At 36.0% G+C, this 20,301-nt stretch overlaps 3 protein-coding genes across 3 annotated transcripts; 1 reads left to right on the top strand and 2 right to left on the bottom strand.

The window, feature by feature from the left end:
• On the bottom strand, nucleotides 8,769-10,589 carry LOC104732044 (bifunctional epoxide hydrolase 2-like). Its single transcript, XM_010451571.2, has 3 exons — nucleotides 10,014-10,589; nucleotides 9,575-9,804; nucleotides 8,769-9,151 (listed from the first exon to the last, which is right to left on the bottom strand). The coding sequence occupies exons 1-3, from the start codon at nucleotides 10,530-10,532 to the stop codon at nucleotides 8,905-8,907; spliced, it is 996 nt and encodes a 331-aa protein (XP_010449873.1). The 5' UTR covers nucleotides 10,533-10,589; the 3' UTR covers nucleotides 8,769-8,904.
• On the bottom strand, nucleotides 10,702-12,639 carry LOC104732043 (bifunctional epoxide hydrolase 2-like). Its single transcript, XM_010451570.2, has 3 exons — nucleotides 11,864-12,639; nucleotides 11,189-11,430; nucleotides 10,702-11,108 (listed from the first exon to the last, which is right to left on the bottom strand). The coding sequence occupies exons 1-3, from the start codon at nucleotides 12,509-12,511 to the stop codon at nucleotides 10,859-10,861; spliced, it is 1,140 nt and encodes a 379-aa protein (XP_010449872.1). The 5' UTR covers nucleotides 12,512-12,639; the 3' UTR covers nucleotides 10,702-10,858.
• On the top strand, nucleotides 14,335-16,370 carry LOC104733609 (uncharacterized protein At4g15970-like). Its single transcript, XM_010453177.1, has 3 exons — nucleotides 14,335-14,466; nucleotides 15,101-15,475; nucleotides 15,879-16,370. The coding sequence occupies exons 1-3, from the start codon at nucleotides 14,335-14,337 to the stop codon at nucleotides 16,368-16,370; spliced, it is 999 nt and encodes a 332-aa protein (XP_010451479.1).

Here is a 20,301-nt window from a genome sequence, read left to right as displayed (position 1 = left end):
AGAAAATTAATATATTTTTGTCTTAGGATGATCGTTATATCTTTATAATTACCAAATTCGTTCGGAAGAGCGTTTTCATCTTAATAATATGGTAGCATGTAGCTTATATGTTTGCTCCAATAATAATTGTATATTGTAGAAGATAAAGAGGCCCAAGCCCAACAAGAACACAACCCGGTCCAACAGCATCAAAATTTGATCGATAATAAGACAAAGTCTCAACGGACAAAACAGAGTAGCAGAGCCGGTACGGAGGAGACTGTCGTCTTCTCTCACCCAAACAGATTTGAGCTTCTGGAATCCTCTTCTGATGACTCACCCTGATACAGCTGTCTATAGTGATAAGTTTTGCTTTTGATAGGATTCTAGAATCATCTTACCTCTTGTATATAAAGGCTGTAAAACCCTAAAGTAATAATCAAGGAAGATACAAATCATTCAACAAAGTCCTCTGTTTTCTAAATCCGTTCATGGTATCAGAGCCACTGTTAACCCTCACAGGTGAAACAATGGCCGCTGCTTACCCATTTCCTGATAATGTCCATGTCACTAGCTCAGTCACCTTGAAGCTAACTGACAACAATTATCTCTTGTGGAAAACACAATTTGAGTCTCTTCTCTCCAGTCAAAAGCTTATCGGCTTTGTCAATGGTGCCGTCACTGCACCAGCTCAGACTCGCCTTGTCGTCAATGGCGAAGTCACCAGCGAAGTCCCCAATCCCCAGTACGAGTCGTGGTTCTGTACCGACCAACTTGTTCGCTCATGGTTGTTCGGTACGTTGTCAGAGGAAGTCCTTGGCCACGTTCACAGTCTCGCCACGTCTCGCGAGATCTGGCTATCACTCGCTGAAAACTTCAACAAGAGTAGTGTCGCTCGTGAGTTCTCTCTCCGTCGCAGCCTCCAGCTTCTCTCCAAGAAAGATAAGCCTCTCTCCACCTACTGTCGTGAGTTTAAGTCAGTCTGCGATTAACTGAGTTCCATAGGAAAGCCGGTAGATGAGTCGATGAAGATCTTCGGTTTCTTGAATGGTTTAGGCCGTGAGTATGACCCTATTGCAACAGTGATACAAAGCTCCTTGAGTAAGCTTCCAGCCCCAACATTCAATGATGTCCTCACTGAAGTTCAAGGGTTTGATAGCAAACTGCAGTCTTATGAAGAATCCAATGCTGTCACACCTCACATCGCCTTCATGACTGAGAAAACAAACCAGGGTGCTCCTCAGTTCTCTTCAAATCAGAGAGGTCGTGGTCGTTTTGGTGGGAATCGAGGCAGGGGAGGCTACACAACAAGGGGCCGTGGATTTCCACAGCATCAAAGTGGGTCTGCAACGCAGGGAGAGAGATCCGTGTGTCAAATCTGTGGACGTGTTGGTCACACGGCTCTGAAGTGCTACAACCGTTTTGATAACAACTATCAAAGTGAAACAATGCCTCAAGCCTTCTCTTCTCTGCGTGTCTCAGATGAGAGCGGACGAGAATGGCATCCAGATTCAGGAGCCACTGCTCATGTCACTACATCAACCTCTGCTCTCCACGAATCAACACCATACGAAGGTAATGATGCAGTGATGGTTGGTGATGGAGCCTACATTCCCATCACACACATCGGCTCTACCACCATTTCTTCCTCAAAAGGTACAATTCCATTGAATGATGTGTTAGTATGCCCTGATATGAAAAAATCCCTCGTGTCTGTCTCGAAATTGTGTGATGATTACCCTTGTGGCGTGTTCTTTGATTCTAACAAGGTCTATGTAATCGATTTGAGTACTCAGAAAGTGGTGGCAAAGGGTCCTCGTAAGGAAGCCCTTTATGTGTTGCAGAACAAGGAGACTGTAGCGTTCTTTTCAAATCGACAATGTGGAGCTGATGTGGACACTTGGCATTGTCGGTTAGGACACTCCAACTCCAAGATTTTGCAACACCTTCAGAATAGCAAGGAGATAGCAGTCAATAAGAGCAGAACGGTCCCTGTTTGTGAGCCTTGCCAGATGGGGAAGAGCACCAAGTTACAGTTTTTTTCTTCTGATTCTCGAGCTTTGAAACCCCTGGATCGAATACATTGTGATTTATGGGGTCCCTCATCTATTGTATCGAACCAAGGATTCAAATATTATGCAGTTTTTGTTGATGATCACTCTCGCTTCTCTTGGTTCTACCCTCTACGCTTGAAATCAGATTTTCTGTCTGTCTTCATTGCTTTCAGAAAGCTAGTTGAGAATCAGTTTGACACGAAGATAAAGATCTTTCAAAGTGATGGTGGGGGAGAGTTCACCAGTAATGCATTGAAAATTCACTTAGCAGACCATGGGATTAAACACCAAATATCTTGTCCCTACACACCCCAGCAGAATGGAGTTGCAGAAAGGAAACATAGACATCTGGTGGAGCTTGGCTTGTCTATGCTGTTTCAAAGCCACACTCCTCTCAAATACTGGGTAGAAGCTTTCTTCACAGCCAACTATCTTATCAATCTCCTACCATCATCAGTTCTTCACAACAAGAGCCCACATGAAACGCTTCTCCAACAGAAAGTAGACTATTCTTTTCTCAGAGTGTTCGGAGCTGCTTGCTATCCGTGCTTGAGACCCTTGGCAGAGACAAAATTTGATCCCAGATCATTACAGTGTGTGTTTCTGGGATATAGCAATCAGTACAAAGGATATCGTTGTCTATATCCCCCAACTGGCAAAATCTATATCTCTCGTCACATCATATTTGAAGAAGGCATCTTTCCGTTCAATGATAAGTTCAAGCATCTATCTCCTACGTATCAAACACCACTTCTTCAGGCTTGGGGAGCCTCAGAACCTTGTCACAGACAAGCTGAAGACACGGATACAGTACAACTGCTATCCAAACCAAACATCGACCCTGCAACAGATCAAACTGCAGAAGTCGAAGTTTCTGTTACTGATGATGGAAATTCAAATCACTTATCAGACTCAGATACAGAACTTGGTGATAATGAAGTCGAGGAGGAGGCTCCAATACTTGATCATTCTACACCACATAACCAGCATTCTATGACAACAAGGGCAAAAGACGGGATTCATAAGCCAAACCCACGGTATGTTTTACTTGCCTCAAAATATACTACAGATGAACCTAAAAGCATAGTCTCGGCAATGAAACATCCAGGGTGGAATAACGCAGTCATGGATGAGATTGGTAGAATACACATGCTGCATACATGGGATTTGGTATCTCCCACTGAAGACATGAACATCCTATCCAGCAAATGGGTCTTCAAAACCAAGCATAATCCTGATGGGACAATAGATAAGCTCAAAGCAAGGCTCGTAGCTAAAGGGTTTGATCAAGAAGAGGGACTTGACTACCTAGAGACCTTCAGTCCAGTTGTTCGAACAACAACTATTCGGTTAGTACTTGATACTGCCACAAATCAAGGATGGCCAATCAAGCAACTGGACATATCCAATGCCTTTTTACACGGAGAACTACAAGAGCCGGTATTCATGTTTCAACCTACGGGTTTCGTTGATCCAGAAAAGCCAGATCACGTCTGTCGACTTAGCAAAGCCCTCTATGGCCTTAAACAGGCTCCCAGGGCCTGGTTCGATACCTTTAGTAACTTTTTGATCGACTTTGGCTTCGAGTGCAGTATGTTTGATCCGTCTCTGGTCGTCTGCAAACAAGGTGACAAGATACTAGTTCTACTACTGTATGTCGATGACATACTCCTTACTGGCAGTGACATAACTCTGCTTGAACAACTGCTCAGTGCTCTAAACAACAGGTTCTCCATGAAAGATCTTGGTCCTCCAAAATTACTTCCTTGGAATAGAGATTGAGACATGTAATGATGGTCTGTTCTTGCATCAAAAGGGTTATGCTGCTGACATTCTTCACCAAGCTGGAATGACAAACTGCAACCCTATGCCTACGCCTCTGCCACAACACCTGGATAAACCGGACACTACACCATTCTCTGAACCTACATATTTTCGAAGTCTCGCAGGGAAGCTCCAATACTTAACGATAACAAGACCAGATCTCCAGTACGCTGTCAACTTTATTTGCCAGAGGATGCATGCTCCAACCAACTCTGATTTCTCATTACTAAAGAGAATCCTCAGGTATGTCAAAGGAACTCTAGACCTCGGCATGCCAATCAGGAAGCACAACAACCAGTCCCTCTCCGCATTTTGTGATAGCGACTATGCTGGTTGCAAAGACACCAGACGGTCCACAACAGGTTTTTGCATTTTGCTTGGCTCCACCTTAGTATCTTGGTCTGCAAAACGTCAAACAACGGTCTCCAACTCCTCTACAGAGTCAGAATATAGAGCTCTCTCGATCGTTGCTCGAGAACTCACCTGGATCTCTTCTCTACTGCGAGACCTCGGGATCAAGCAATATCATCCAACTCGTGTCTTCTGTGATAACCTGTCTGCAGTCTATCTATCCGCCAATCCTGCTCTGCACAACTGGACAAAACATTTCGACAAAGATTTCCACTACATAAGAGAACGAGTTGGTCTGGGGTTGATAGAAACACATCATATTCCTGCAACTTTACAGCTTGCAGATATCTTCACGAAACCACTCCCACGACCGCCCTTTCTTGCTCTTCGAGGCAAACTTGGTGTGTCTGCTCCTTCAGTCCCTTCCACGCCAAGTTTGAGGGAGAGTGTAGAAGATAAAGAGGCCCAAGCCCAACAAGAACACAACCCGGTCCAACAGCATCAAAATTTGATCGATAATAAGACAAAGTCTCAACGGACAAAACAGAGTAGCAGAGCCGGTACGGAGGAGGCTGTCGTCTTCTCTCACCCAAACAGATTTGAGCTTCTGGAATCTTCTTCTGATGACTCACTCTGATACAGCTGTCTATAGTGATAAGTTTTGCTTTTGATAGGATTCTAGAATCATCTTACCTCTTGTATATAAAGGCTGTAAAACCCTAAAGTAATAATCAAGGAAGATACAAATCATTCAACAAAGTCCTCTGTTTTCTAAATCCGTTCATATATAACCCCTGATTATGTGACTAGAACAACAATATATATATGTATCGTATTTGATTTTGAGAAAGTCGGGGCGAAAGAAGCTTCCTTTCTTTTTTCTTTCTAAATATATATGTTCACTTACATTTCAATTCATAAACTTCCATTTTTTTTCCCTAATTATTGGAAAGTATCAAACTATCCCATAGATCTTAAGCCGCCAAAAGTTTTCACCGGCTTATATTCTTCCTTTATTATTTTGAATTCTATATGCATATGTTCGTTTTTAAATGTCGAATAACGTATACTTCTTTTTTCTTTTCTCTTTTCTCTCCAAATATTGAAAAGTATCAAACTCTCCATGAATTCAACTTTTTCAAAATTTTCTCTCTCTAAATGCATATGTTACATTTTTTCATAACGAGATTACCATATGAGACGATATATATATATATGTATAGGGAGAAAAAAATCGTTCACAAATGTCATTATTATTACGGTTAGCTCTAGTCTGCGTAATTTTCTTTTCCCTCTTTGGTGTGCATGAATGTAAGTATATATACATAACGCTTTGCGTTTTTACTTCATCACAATTCACTGCCATTCATCTATTATATTAATCATCAACTCTGTTTTTTTCTTTAGGTAAAAACGTGGAAAACAAGATGAATATAACTGATGCATGTTTCCGTCTAAACTTCAGTTTAAAATTTCTCGATCTCTTTACATGTACAAACTGTAGAACAATTCATATTCTACAGTTGGAAGATTCAATTTCTCGATCCCTTTTGTTTTCTCAATTTCTCGATCCCTTTTGTTTTCTTAATTTGTCGAGACAAAGTCACAATTTCATTATTTTCTCAAGATCCATTACGAAAAATTAGGCCCACTAGACTTATTTTCTCAATTTTCCTTATTTCGATTTTTACTGATTTTAAAATTTCAGGAGATAAAAAAACAACAAATTTTATCTGAAAATATAACTAAAGTTATAATTGGCTATTTTTATATCCAAAACCTTATATAATCAAACTTTTCAAAAAAAAGTGTAGATGGCCAAATTTAAAAAAAAAAATCCTTTATTTATAATTTTCCCTAAAAACAATTAGGATCCAGCCCTGGAAAATGTAAAAATTATATGCTCTACTAAATTAGAAACATGTCATCTTTTAATATAGTTTCAAACATAAAGTCACTTTATATATTTACATTCAGAGACAAAACCAATTCTTAGAGAATTATGTATGATCAAAGAAAAAAGAAGAAGAGAATGTATTTGTTTGAATATGATCATAACGTAGTATCAGTCTGGTAAGTTTTTTTTTTTTTTTGTCAAACCAGTTTGGTAAGTTTTAGCTTCAAATTTATTTCTAATTTTCCCGTTGTCTTGTAAGACATAATAAAGTCTACTTGAACAATCACAATATTCTCATTTTTGAGATATTCTTAACTGATGGATATTGAGATTTAGGTCCCATTATATCACTGATACGCCTAGAAAATATCCAAAAATGATTATGAATATAAACACATCAATTCTGTCAATTTTATGAGTCTAGCAATTGATTGCGGTATGGATCCTTCCTACCCACTTGAATGCAAAATTCTGTCATACAAACATCGGAACCTAAACCAAAAGAGTTTATAAAAAAAAAGAATAATTTGGTAAAAGATGCAAAAAAAAAACCAAAAAAAAATATCTTCATTAATTTATTTTGCGATGAAATCTGTAAGAATTCATGTGAATTAGTTGTTACTTTTATGTTTGTTTACAAATAAAAGAAAAAGAAAATCTCAAATGTGTATGATAACTATATGCGATTTAGCAAAATAAACTTGTTAGATGAGAATATTAACACATTTCTAGACAAAAACAAAAAAAATCGCATATAGTGTAGAAATGTGTTAATATTCTCATCTAACAAGTTTGACAACCCATGTTTTATATATATTTGAAAAACGTTGCAAAACAAGATACATACAGTGTAGCAAAATATGGATAAAATAATAAGTCATCATGATGTATGAAAATGATATATACAGTGTAGGTCTTTCTCCCAAATATGGATAAAATAATAAGTCATCATGATGAAAATGATATTTTGCTACACATGTCTAGGTCTTTCTCCCAAATATGGATAAAATAATAAGTCATCATGATGTATGAAAATGATATATTTGAAGATAAGACATTGCTAAGGTTATGCACATATGTTGCATACATTAATTTCTGGTAAATATTTGAGATTAACACATTTTATTGATGGACTAAGTTATGAAAAATAAGGTATTTGTTTCTTTCTTTTGAATTTAATATCTGTAATATATGATTTGTGACTAGGTCTTTCTTAACTGTATTTACCATGATCATCTGAGTTCTTCTATTGATCAAAGATCTTCAAAACAAGTGAAAAATTATGTGGATAGAATTAGATATCGTTATGAATCGCATTTGAGTCGTGTCTTTAATACAACATATATGCTATTAAATATTATGTGATTTTACCATATATTAGAACATATTCTATATTTTAAAATTAGTTTATTACAATTTTTTTATTTTAAACAATATGTAAGTATTTTATGTATCTTTAAATTGATTCAATTTAAGTTTACTTAGAACAATGATTAAAAAGGGGAAAAATATGAGAAAATTAAATCAGTTCATTATATATTTATTAAATTGAAGATATATATACTAATATGAGAACATTAATTCAATTCATTCATACTATCTAAATACAAAAATTACATATTAAAATGAGAATATGCTATATGTAGCAACAAAATAAAATTACATATCAAACATCTTATATGTGAGAACATCGAAATACATTAACACAATTTTTATATATTTAATTATATTAAAATATTTCTTTATATGTAAATTTTTAAGTGTTTTATATGTGTGATTTAACATCATCATTATCACTCAAGTTTATCTATTTCCCAATAAAATTTGTTATAATTTTATGTGAATTGGTTGTCACTTATACGCTTGTTTACAAAGAAAAAAAAATCAAAGTTCTCATACGTGTATGATAAATATATGAGATTAAGCAAAATAAACTAGTTAGATGAGAATATAAACATATTTCTGGACAAAAAAACTCATCCACTAACACTTATAAACGACCAAAATCTGTACAAAGCTATAAGTCATCATTATGTATGACAAATGATTACTTAAAAATAATTTAATTTCTAATATAAGTCTTTTTATATTGTTGCATCATCAAATAAAACCAAATCTTAGGGAATTAGGTGTACAAACGGAAATCACTTTGGTAGTGTAACAGTGAGGTATTTTTAAGTTAGGAATTTCATTTCAACTTTAAGAATTATTGTGTTTGCAAACACAATAAACAAACAATAATATAGTTTGCAAATTTTTTTAGGTTTTTTAAGTTAACAATAATCTATGTATTCGGATAACTTCTCAAATGGTGTGCCATAGAGAAAATGTATTTTCGTCATTTTACATTGATGTTGTGAGATTTAGAAAAAGAAGAAATTAATGTGGCGATTTTAAAAGAAAAAGTACTGTTCATGACATTTTTTAAAATAACTCAAGAAATTAATAGTTATTGAATTCATGATTTCTAATGATTCATGATAAATATACATTCTTTAACGCATAAAGATGTTATTATAATATTACTGAATCATGTTATTCAATTACTTTGACAACCCATGTTTTATATATATTTGAAAAACGTTGCAAAACAAGATACATACAGTTTAGCTTCTTACGAAAATTTATTTCTTTTCTCGGTTTTAGTTTCTTCAAAATAGATCTTATTATAAGAGTGTTTTTATCTTTGTGATATGGTGTAGCATGTTAATTTGTTCTTTCCAACAATAATGATACTATATAACAGTGATTATGTGACTAGAATTTACTATTGCAATTTCTTCCATATACAATTTGGGTCTAAAAACTTCCAAAATAGTCGTGGATGTGTTTGCTTATCTCGTCAGGCCTTTCCTCATGGAGAAAATGACCAACGCCTTCAATTACCACAACTTCGTCCAACAACGGTACGTGGCTCTTAAACCGGCCATCGTGGATGTACTTCTTGGTGCCCGGAATGTGATAGGTCAAATCTTGGTCCCCGATTACGAACTTAACCGGAACTTTCACTTGAGCTTTTGATAGTGACCCCATCAGCTCCCATGTTCTGTAATGAGCAAAAAGAAAGAAAAAAATGTGACACTAACATACAATAATCTTGCAGGAAAATTAAGAGATCTTGATCGGAGTTTCATGTAAGAAAGTATGATTACACGGATGCAAAATCTGAATCAAAGTTCAGAGTCACCAACTTATATAAACACACAATTATAGAGAGGCCACTCGATGATGCTGACCTTTATAAGAAAGGTTAACAATCACAATAGGTACCCTTTGATCAAAACGGATCACTTACTTCTGAATAATACAGAACAGTTTCAGTGGTAACTTAAAGACTAAAGGACTCCACTTCAAAGGGCAGGGCTAATGAATCAAGAATAACACTACCGCTCAAAGATATATATGCGAGTGCATCTATGTCCTGAATGAATTCAAGCAAGTTTCATAAGAGCGATTCGAGAGAATATACCGGTCCATATTACGATAGTAGTTTACTGGTCCAGTGAAGCCATTCTTCTCATACTTGGACACATAGTACTTGACATCACAATCAGTTAGCCAAGAGGGTAATGAAACAGGATCATCATAGCGTTTCCCTTTAGGTAAGAGAATAGGGCCAGGACTACGATATGTTAAGAACTCTAACAGAGCTCTTTCCGTGCCAAGTTTAGCAAACTCCGCCTCTATTTCCCCACATTCCTACAACATATAATAAACCCAGTTAGAGACAGTCCTCCTAATGGTCTATTCATTCACCTACACTACACTTAATGAAAACTTCCAATCGTTCATCATAACTCTCTTACTGCTAAGCTCATGTTCCAATCTCTTATACTAACAAACTCTAAACACATTTGAAATGTTCAAACCAAAAGATTCAATGAGAATCAAATTGAAGATTCAAGAACCTGAAATCTGCAGATGTAGTAGTCATCTCCATAGAAAGATCTAAACATGGAGATTGGTTTCCTCTTAGGATTCCAAGGATCAAACACCACGCTCATGTTAACCAGAGCTTTAACCCTATCAGGTCGAAGAAGACAGAGATGCCAAGCGATTATTGCTCCCCAATCGTGTCCCACCACGAACACTTTCTCACCATCTCCCACCACTGCGTCGATCAATCCAATCAGATCTCCGACCACGTGGAAACTTGTGTACGCGTCCACTCTCTCCGGCGCATCGGTGTCTCCGTAACCCCGTAAGTCCGGCGCTATGGTCCGGTAACCTAACGACGACAGTGCCACCATCTGATGCCGCCACGTGTACCATAGTTCTGGGAACCCGTGGAGGAAAAGTATCACCGGAGGACGATTGATAACTCCGTCGAAAGCTCCGTTCACGGATACGGAGGGAATTTTCTCGGCGACGTGCATAGTGATTCCATTGACCTTCACAAAACTATGATCAAACGTAAGAAGATCCATTCGTATTCGTAGTGAAGAAGAAGATGAAGAAGACGAAGAAGAGTGATCCAAATCCCAAATTTGGGGGAAAATGTTCATATGAACCGGTTCGATCAAACTTGGTCAAGGTTAAATCCGGTTTTAATCCGGTTATTAACACGGTTTAATTCGGTTTTTTCTCCGGTATCGATAGAACAAAATATTTTCGAATTGGTATTAGCTGCAAGGGAAAACAATTTCTTAATGGATAATATGTAGTGGTAAAGCACACTATTGTTTATAGTTGGTTTATTATTTTTTTTAAATAACGATTTTATTGCGTGGATACTTAGTTGTGATTTGTGAATTTAGAGGAACTTGTGAAAGAAGCTATGAATGTGTTGGTTGATCACGTCAGGGTCTTCTTCATGGAGGAAATGACCCAATCCTTTGAGCACGACGGTTTCGTCTAGCAACGGTACTTCTCTCTTGAAACAGCCACCGTTAATGTATTCCTTAGCTCCCGGAAAATTGTACGTTAAATCCTGATCTCCTACTATGAACTTCACCGGTACATGGATCTTAGCACCGGTCCATGGTGCAGTCAGCTCCCAATTTCTGTTTTTTTTTTAAAGATGAAACGATAGGTTAAAATTGAAAATTCTGTAAGTACTATTGAACCGGAGTGATTAACGTACCGGTCAATGTTGCGGTAGTAGTTAATGGGTCCGGTGAAGCCTTTCTTGTCGTACTTGGTGACGTAATAGTCGAGGTCTTCTTGTGTTAACCACGGTGGTAACGCACACGCATCGTTTTCTGAGCATTCGAAACATTTGCCTTTGGGGAGATGGAGCGGTCCAGGCGTTTTGTAGGTGAGGAACTCTTTCAACACCTTCTCTGTTCCCAACTTCATGAACTCTGCTTCTATCTCTCCAGGTTTCTTGATTACAAATTAAATCACTCATAAGTCATAACTAGTACTCTATCTCTATGTATTAAAATCACATGTCATTTAGGAATTTACACAAATGGTTGGAAAGAAACTTACAAAACTCAAAGGTAACCTGATCTAAGTAACTAGGAAACTATAGACTCTCAAAAATCTTTAACTTGTAATGGCTTTTGGTTTTTGTTTTTGAAAGACACTTTTTATTTGAGGTTTTTGGCTTTTTTCACGTTTCCAAAACAAATTCTTATAGTGATATTTTTTCTTCATTAACAAAAAGCTAATATCTAAAAACTAAAAACTATATATAATCAAGTTATTTTAAAAACAACCATTCATGGCCTTATGAACTTTGATTTGGTTTATTTGATCGATTTGGTTTGATACGGTCGCTAAAATTTCAAGATTAGGGCAACAAAATCAATACCTGAAATCTGCATATGTAATAATCATCACCGAAGATATGTCTCAACGTCGGAACCGGAACTCGTTCAGAGTTCCTCGGAGAGAAAAGTACGCTCATATTGACTAGAGCCTTCACTTTGTCCGGTCGATACTGACACAACTGCCACGCTAGCATCGCTCCCCAGTCATGGCCAACCACGAAAACCGCCTTGTCTCCATCGGTCACGGCGTTGATCAGTGCAACCAAGTCTCCAACCACGTTTAAGTAAGTGTAATCCTCAACTTTCTCCGGTGCGTCTGTGTCTCCGTACCCTCTAAGATCCGGCGCGATGGTACGGTATCCCAAGGAAGAAAGCGCAGCCATCTGGTGTCGCCACGTGTACCAAAGCTCCGGGAATCCGTGGATAAAGAGAATGATCGGATCTTCTCCTGATCCGGTTCCGGATCCGGATGCGGGTTTCTCCGCCACGTGCATGTTTATGCCGTTTACTTTTAGGGTTTTGTGTTCTACGCCGTAGAGGTTGGACATCTTCTCATGTGGCTTTGTTTGATTCTCGGAAAATGTGGAGAAATGGGTCATTGGATTTGGGTTTTTCCCGAGAAAACGACGGATTCTTAGAGGAAGATGGTTTTGGAATCGGGAAAGTGAGAGATATCGACACACGAACATGTGTGGTTTGAGGTGTTTGGGCTATGAGACGACGTCGTTTGAAAAAAATTCCGGTTGTTAAGAGATAGAGAGAACAATGGTCGAATCAAATGTGTGTTGTAGAAAGCCAATCACACAACTCACAATGAATACATTACATAAAGAAGAAAGAAATCTGATGTGAGTAAACAATACAAAAGTGTTTAAGAAAAACTATTATTGATTCTCATGAAAATAAAGTATTAAGTTACATTCTCTTGTATATAACTTATGCATCTAAAAATATGGTATACTTCACAAGTTAACAGAGATCTTTTTTGATATTTTCATAATCATATATTCATACTCTTCCATAACTTTGATGATTTTATCTCGATTTTGATTTCGGTCGATCTCATCAATCTTTCAATAAAATATATTGGGTAAAAAAAGATTTTCAAAGATTAAACCAGTTTATTTATTTTTATGACTTTACCAATTTCGAATCTGGCATGTGTATGCAACATCAACGCTTTGGAATCTTAAAATTAAACTATTATAAAGTACTTCTGTTTCTTTTCCTCCTTTATCTTTTGTTTCTTTTGAAAAGAAAACCCAAATTCTTAGAGTGGATAAATAAACAATGTGTGATCAAGGAGGATACGTATCTAAATTTACTGTAGGTATATATTGCTAGATGGTTTGGTGAACCAAATCACAAACGTCAACCAAGCAAATTGATTTATACTGATCGAAGAGTGACAAGAGTCCAAAGCCTTAAAAAAAACAAAAAAAAAAACACATTCGAGCTGAAGAAGAGGAAACGACATATGTACTAGTCAAAAGCAATAGGTTACGATCTTGAAAATAGAAAATTAACCTCCAAGCCAACGTGCACGGGAGCAGCTCGATCTACACAATACATCAGGGAGCTTGAAGCCGATGCGCGATTGGCCAACTCCCAAAATGATATATCGACAAGTGCCCGAGCTATGAAGATTGATGATACATAATAGACCTAGGCAATTTGGATTTGTTAATTGATTATATAATATCTACCAAAGTTTTTCCTTCATTTTTCGTCACAACCTGTCTTTTCATAGAAGTTAATCGTTACTATATATCTTAATCACATATATCTATATACTACATTATTTTATTTATTACCACATACCCCCCTCTCTATATCATCATAGATGATTTTCTAAAAGTTTTACAAAAGATATAAAAAAAAACATTTAATGTTTAGCTACAAATGCATTTTATTTTATTTATAATAATATATTTTTATAACTATTAACTAAATTCATCAAAACTTAAAATGCTTAATCAATAATTCTTAAAAATTTAGTATTAATTAATAAAAATGTACAGAAAATCAATGTTTGTGATACAAAAAAAATTATAGAAAATCATCTATTATGATACAGGGAGAGTATTTATTTTCTTCCACACAAGCTCTCAGAATCTTAACACTTGTCTCATTTCCCTATGTTTTACCTTTCTTACACGATTTACATATAAGTATAATAATTATCTTCATTTTAAATATAGGGGAATGTAAAATATAGTTAACTATAATAGTTATCTTCATTTTTTTATTTTCTGGTTTTTTCTAGTCCATTATTTTTTCATACACATATTTACATATAAATATATTGACTTTCAGATTCAAAAAGATTAGTTTCTCTATTTCCCCATATTTTACCTTTCTTATATAGTTATACTTATCTATTTTGTTTAATATTTTCTTCCATATACTCTATATGCAGTGTACCTATAAATATATTGACTTAAGATTCAATTCATGAGCCATTCAAAACGACCACTGAGTAGCGTCAAAGGCTACGTCGTCGTCGTGGAAGATGGGGAAACTGTTACGACGGAGGGATCTAGTGATGGTCGGTGTTTTCCTGGTCGTTGGCGGATACTTGAGTTTTGTGATCTACCAAATTGGTGTTTATCCACTACAAAAGTTTTTCCACTTCTCCGATATCGTTAGTATTCTATTCATCTGTGCATGCATATGTATGTGTACATTCCGTTCTTTGTAGTCTTACGTAAGTTTTTAACGTTATTTTTCTTAGAAATCAAATTCTCTTTTTTTCAACTTTACCTTCTTTTTTTTTAATCTCTTTCATGGACATTTTGGAATATAAAAGTTTGAGATTTTCTTCCATATTTATATTTATTATTAAAAGTATATAACAGAAATTTTGATATATGATATGGTCTAATTAATTGTAACAGATGCCATATGCACTTATATAATTTTGGCCAACTAGGTAGAATTTACAAGTCACATGATTTTATAAATGAGTAAAAAATTATAGTTGTCAATATCCCTAAGGTATAGAACCAAAATGTTTATATTTTATTTTTAACATCCCATTAAGGTACATTAATTTTATTTTATTTTATTATTATTTCCATAGACGATAAAACATTCTAAAAACTTAACATTAGTTTAGTACTATGTTCAATTTTTTATTATTTTTTTATTAATAGGTCTTTTAGCTAGTACTCTTCCTTTCACAAAACATTTTATTAATGGACCATAGACCGATTTTAGCTATTACTTTTCATACATCGATCAGTTCTTGATATTATTTTTTCATAATTGTTGGACAGCATCATCAAGAAGATGTGAAGGAATTAGGGAAAATCCTGACGGAAGCAGCAACGGAGGATAAGACGGTAATCATAACCACCTTAAACCGGGCTTGGTCTGAGCCGAACTCGACATTTGATTTGTTTCTCGACAGTTTTCGTGTCGGTAAAGGGACTAAGCCATTACTCCGACACCTTGTGGTGGCTTGTCTCGACATGGAGGCCTATTCTCGGTGCTTGGAGGTCCATCCCCGTCGCTGTTATCTCATGAAAACCGCCGGAATCGATTTCGCTGGCGATAAGGTATTCATGACCCCGGACTATCTCAAGATGATGTGGCGTCGTATTGAGTTTTTGGGTACGTTGCTAAAGCTCGGGTATAACTTTATCTTCACGGTACCTATCTCTTTCCCTACTTGTGTGCGTCATCGTTAACATATTGTTGAATTTGGTTTGTCAACATTTGCATGTTTGTTGCTTTAAGTGTGACATAATTATAAGATATCGGCTTTGAATTAAATGAGCAGGATTATAGTGTACACCCGTGTATCCCCGTTTATTTGATAAATTCATCTTGCGGTTAGGGGAGTAGAATTTAAGTCTTTGGGCCAAGATTTTAATATTGGTTGGTCACTGTGAACAGTAAATGGTAAATGACAATAATACATGCCTCTTATATTGGCCATAGGAATTAGTCAAAATTTGGTGCTGGGTAAAAATGAATTAGTTGGTAGATGAAGACAAATCTGATGATTATATATATCATAATCTTTTATTAACATATGGTTAATGTGTGTAGGACACAGATATAATGTGGCTCCGAGATCCATTTCCTCGTTTATCTAAAGATGTAGATTTCCAAATCGCATGTGACCGTTTTAATGGAGATCATAACGACATCTACAACTATGTCAATGGTGGTTTCAATTTTGTTCAAGCCAATCCACGAACCATTGATTTCTACAACTATTGGTACTCGTCGAGGTTGCGATATCCGGGTAAACACGATCAAGACGTATTCAATAGAATAAAAAGCAGTTGGTACACTGCAAAAACTGGACTCAAAATGCGGTTTCTCGACACGAAATACTTCGGAGGATTTTGTGAGCCAGGCCGGGATTTGGATAGTGTTTGTACAATGCATGCCAATTGTTGTGTGGGACTAGAGAATAAAATAAAAGATTTGAGACGAGTGCTTGTGGATTGGGAGAATTATTTATCTGCAGCTAAGACAGTTGATGGTAGAAAAATAACATGGCGAGACCCGGAGAATTGCAAGAAGCCGTGGTGATGGAAAAAGAAAAAAAAGAGCTATTGAAATATTATGGGGGAAAGTGAAATATTACATGGGGGAAAATATAATTGAAAAACTATTGAAATATTATGTTATCTATCAAAAATTCATATCATAGTAAATTTTGTAACCCTGAATAACATAAGAACGTCTTGTTTTGATAGTACATTCATAAATTGATGAGGCTTTCTATATTTCTCTAAGATCTACAATGTTAAGTTTTCCCTCTAATTCTAATTAATCTAATTGTTAAGATTTTCGCACATACTAATAAAACATATTAAAAGAGGGTATATACAAAGTGAGGAAATAAAGAGGGTATATACAAAAGTAACAGAGGATAGCCAAATGTAAATACCAGCATAGATTTGTCAAAGTCGTGGCTGTAAGAAGTTCTGAACTTCGAAACAGCGGCGGATTAGACCTGAGAATTTTTTTTTTTTTTTTTTTAAATTTGTGAATTTTCATTAATGAAAAGGATTGTAGAATCTATAATATGAAATACAGTAGGTAGTCCTCACTCAAAAAAAGTAAAAAATGAGGTCTAGCTAGAAGTGAAACACCAGGATAATACATTAGAGGTTTCTAAGCCAATCCTGTAAAAGGTGCTTGAAATTCTTCCGATGAGCCTTTGCTAGGATTGCGTCTCTTATTTGCCTGTCCAGAATCTTGAACTGCACTTGGGGTGGAGTTGAGACTTTGTTGTGAAGGCGATTGTTTCTTTCCGACCAAATGGTGTAAATTACAGCCTACGCTACAAGTCTTTTCAGAGTCTTGGAGGATACATAGTCGGTGATGTTCAGCCATGCAGTGAAAGCATCCCACGTATGAAACACAAAAGGAGAGTAGCCGAGTCTCCTAGTGGCTTCATTCCATAGGTCTTCACTATACTCACAGTGGATGAAAAGGTGGTCTCGGGATTCAGGAAACCGGGCACAGATGCAGCAAGTAGGTTCCACATGCATTCCCTAGGTTAGCAGTCTTGTTCTAGTTGGTAGTCTGTCAAGATGAGTGAGCCAAAAGAGAAAAGCATGTCGTGGTATTGCTCCTTTGTACCAAACATTTTGGGTCCATGGTAAAACTTCTTGTCTGTGACGAAGAATCTCCCATGTTTGTTTTACATTGAAAGTACCTGCCTGCATTCCTTCGATGGTCCACATGAAAGAGTCAGGTCCATCGGAAGGTTTTGGAGGTTTTTTCGTGGTCAAGTGAATTTGAAGAAGTTCCGCTTGGGGTGATCTTGCTGGCCGTATTAACCAGTTTGAAGAAGAGCACGCCATAGATACTGTACTGTTTAGTGGGATCCCCGTTTGGGATGGTCCTGAAGGCCCCAAGAAGGAGAGAAGAGGTCCAAAGGGGGTCCACCAGTCGTACCAGAAACTCACTGTCTCACCATTCCCAAGTTGGTTTCTGAGGAAATGAGCTGCAAGAGGACGAAGATACAAGAGAGTTTTCCAGATCCAAGAATTCTGTTTTTTCTCATCAATTTGCCAAAACACCCCATCCTTGATTTTATTGTTACGAATCCATTGGCCCACAGCGAGTCATCAGCAGAGAAGAGCCGCCATATCAGCTTGAGACAAAGTGTTTTATTCCACATTGAGAAGCAGTGGAACCCCAAACCACCTTCTTCTTTTAGCAGGCAAATAGACTTTCAAGCAACCCTTGCGTTTTGTTGTTTTGTTATGTCTCCGGACCAGAGGAATCTTGCACAGAGGCTCTCGATGTGCTTTAAACAGGTTTTCGGCAGGATAAAAGCAGAGGCCCAAAAATTTACCGTACCATATATGACTGTGGAGATTAGTTCCTTTCTCCCCGCATAAGAGAGTGCCCTGGCTGACCATGTGGTGAATCGAGAGGTGATCTTGTGAGGGTATACATACATTGTGTGGATCATCTTCTCAACAGTTCGGGTGAGTTGGCCGTGAGGTACTCTTGTTGGATTGTGCCGTCTTGAGTTTCCTTATTTCCAAATGTAGTAGACTGTTACTTGAAAGGCAATTCTAAATAAAACAAAGTCATCGGAGCTGACGTGAGATGATGCGAGACGAGAGAACGTGTGGTGCCAGCCGGTGTCTCTTGAGGAAATTAAAAAAAAAGGCGGTGCCAGGAGAGTGTTTCAGTTGATTTCAAGTATGTGATGAAGAAAACCGTTCCTTGAAGTCCGCATGACATTAGCGGAACTCTTATACTTGACGGGACAAGTTCCACCGAGACTGGAGCAACTATTTGATGGTATTTCCGACATCGAGTTGCACTGATATGCCACACACCACCTGAGGCCGCCATAGAGACTGTTGCACAACAAGACTCGTACCATTAGCTCCAGTGAGTTGTATCACATTGCCTAAACCCAACCAATCGTTAAACGAGAAGTGTGAATTCAGCCCATTATGAACCTCACATTTTATAAACGCTGCAGCCCTCTCCCTAAACCTCAATAATTTCCTCCATATTCAAGATCCCGAGTTTATATCCAACTAGAAGCGATTAAATATTTTCTATAACTCCAAACAGATAATAACAAATAATTCTCTTGAAATTTACAGTGATAATCATTAATAAAATTTCATAAAAGATTAAAAAGAATATAATTTCTTAAAATGAATTTTTCTCTTAAACTTTGATTATTTACTAATGGAGGGAGTACGTGACCTGACCATCACTGACCTCTCTACGAATTCTCTTTGGAGATTGCATTATGTGCTCAAATCTCTCCTTGCAAGTTTTCGATTTGGAATTAATGACGGGCCATCTTTCTATGTGTCTTTATGTCAATGGTCGAAGATATTATGATACAGCGATTTGTTATTTTGTTTTGTTCGTTTGATAGTCACTACAACCGGTTGTTGCGTTGTTCATTTGACAGTCACTAATCACTATCAGTGTTCTAAAAAGCGGTCTAAGCTTACTTAATATTTTATTTGTGTAATATATATATTTTTATAAATTAAATTAACACTTTGTCTTAATTTAATGTAATATAGAATTTGTTTTAATTAGTTTCGTCTTATTTTATATTTTAACTATATAAACTTAAATTTAATTTTACAGTATATCATTTTATTTTATTTCTTTAATATTATTTATATTTATTTTATTTTTTAACTATTATTTTAAATAGGGCTGATGTTGTATTATTGTTGAGTTGAGCTCACTAATTCTGTTTAAAGTAATAAATTTATTGGTGTATTTTTTTTGTGTGTTTTAGCTTGATTTCTTACTCTAAAATATGTTAAAATACTGTTCAATTTTTTTTTTTGTTAACGTTCAAAGAGAAATGAAAAATTTGAATAGCATACTAATATTACAAGAATTTGAATTATGAGTTTGACTCAGATTATATACAATAATTATTTATCAGATTTCAGCAACTGTTATAAAATAAATAAAATGTATCACTTTGATATATTATAGACCCCCATGAGAAGTTTTGTCAACATAGCGTTAAAAAATATAAAGTAATAATTTTATGATCTTTAATGATATTCAGGAAAAACCCTTGAAGTTGAACCCTAAGCCTGTTTTTATAAATCTATAGTTTTATCAATCAATATATTCATCGATATGATAAATTATAGAACATTTATTTTAGTATATTATGACTTATGGAACTATTTTGGACTTATATAATAAATGATGTTGTATTTTGAATGCTGCTTAGTTAAACAAAGAATAAATTAGGTAGATAAATATTCTTAAGAAAATTTGGTGTACTTCTCTTTTTTATTCTTAGATTATTAGGTTACAATACATGTAGTTAAGTTACAACAATTTATTCGTTGAGGAGAGTCTTTATCATCTATATTGAACAAGCATATTATTCTTTGAGTATCCTCTTCATGATAACAAAGAATAATGATGTCATATTCTTTATAAATAGGTATACATGTATCAGGAAATTTTTTTTATAGAACTTTGTAAAATA

Source organism: Camelina sativa, chromosome 12 (assembly GCF_000633955.1).
Source record: "Camelina sativa cultivar DH55 chromosome 12, Cs, whole genome shotgun sequence".
NCBI lineage: Eukaryota > Viridiplantae > Streptophyta > Magnoliopsida > Brassicales > Brassicaceae > Camelina > Camelina sativa.
This window is presented reverse-complemented; position numbering and strand designations above follow the sequence as displayed.

What these genes read in the sequence shown, in the direction of transcription:
- LOC104733609 (XM_010453177.1), top strand. Translation starts at nt 14,335, where the DNA reads ATGGGGAAACTGTTACGACGGAGGGATCTAGTGATGGTCGGTGTTTTC. An exon ending in TTTTCCACTTCTCCGATATC is followed by an intron (nt 14,467 to 15,100) that starts GTTAGTATTCTA and finishes ATTGTTGGACAG; the next exon opens with CATCATCAAGAAGATGTGAA. An exon ending in GGTATAACTTTATCTTCACG is followed by an intron (nt 15,476 to 15,878) that starts GTACCTATCTCT and finishes TAATGTGTGTAG; the next exon opens with GACACAGATATAATGTGGCT.
- LOC104732043 (XM_010451570.2), bottom strand. Translation starts at nt 12,511, where the DNA reads ATGTTCGTGTGTCGATATCTCTCACTTTCCCGATTCCAAAACCATCTT. An exon ending in ATTACATATGCAGATTTCAG is followed by an intron (nt 11,431 to 11,863) that starts GTATTGATTTTG and finishes TTTGTAATCAAG; the next exon opens with AAACCTGGAGAGATAGAAGC. An exon ending in TACTACCGCAACATTGACCG is followed by an intron (nt 11,109 to 11,188) that starts GTACGTTAATCA and finishes AAAAAAAAACAG; the next exon opens with AAATTGGGAGCTGACTGCAC.
- LOC104732044 (XM_010451571.2), bottom strand. Translation starts at nt 10,532, where the DNA reads ATGGATCTTCTTACGTTTGATCATAGTTTTGTGAAGGTCAATGGAATC. An exon ending in ACTACATCTGCAGATTTCAG is followed by an intron (nt 9,805 to 10,013) that starts GTTCTTGAATCT and finishes TATATGTTGTAG; the next exon opens with GAATGTGGGGAAATAGAGGC. An exon ending in TACTATCGTAATATGGACCG is followed by an intron (nt 9,152 to 9,574) that starts GTATATTCTCTC and finishes TGCTCATTACAG; the next exon opens with AACATGGGAGCTGATGGGGT.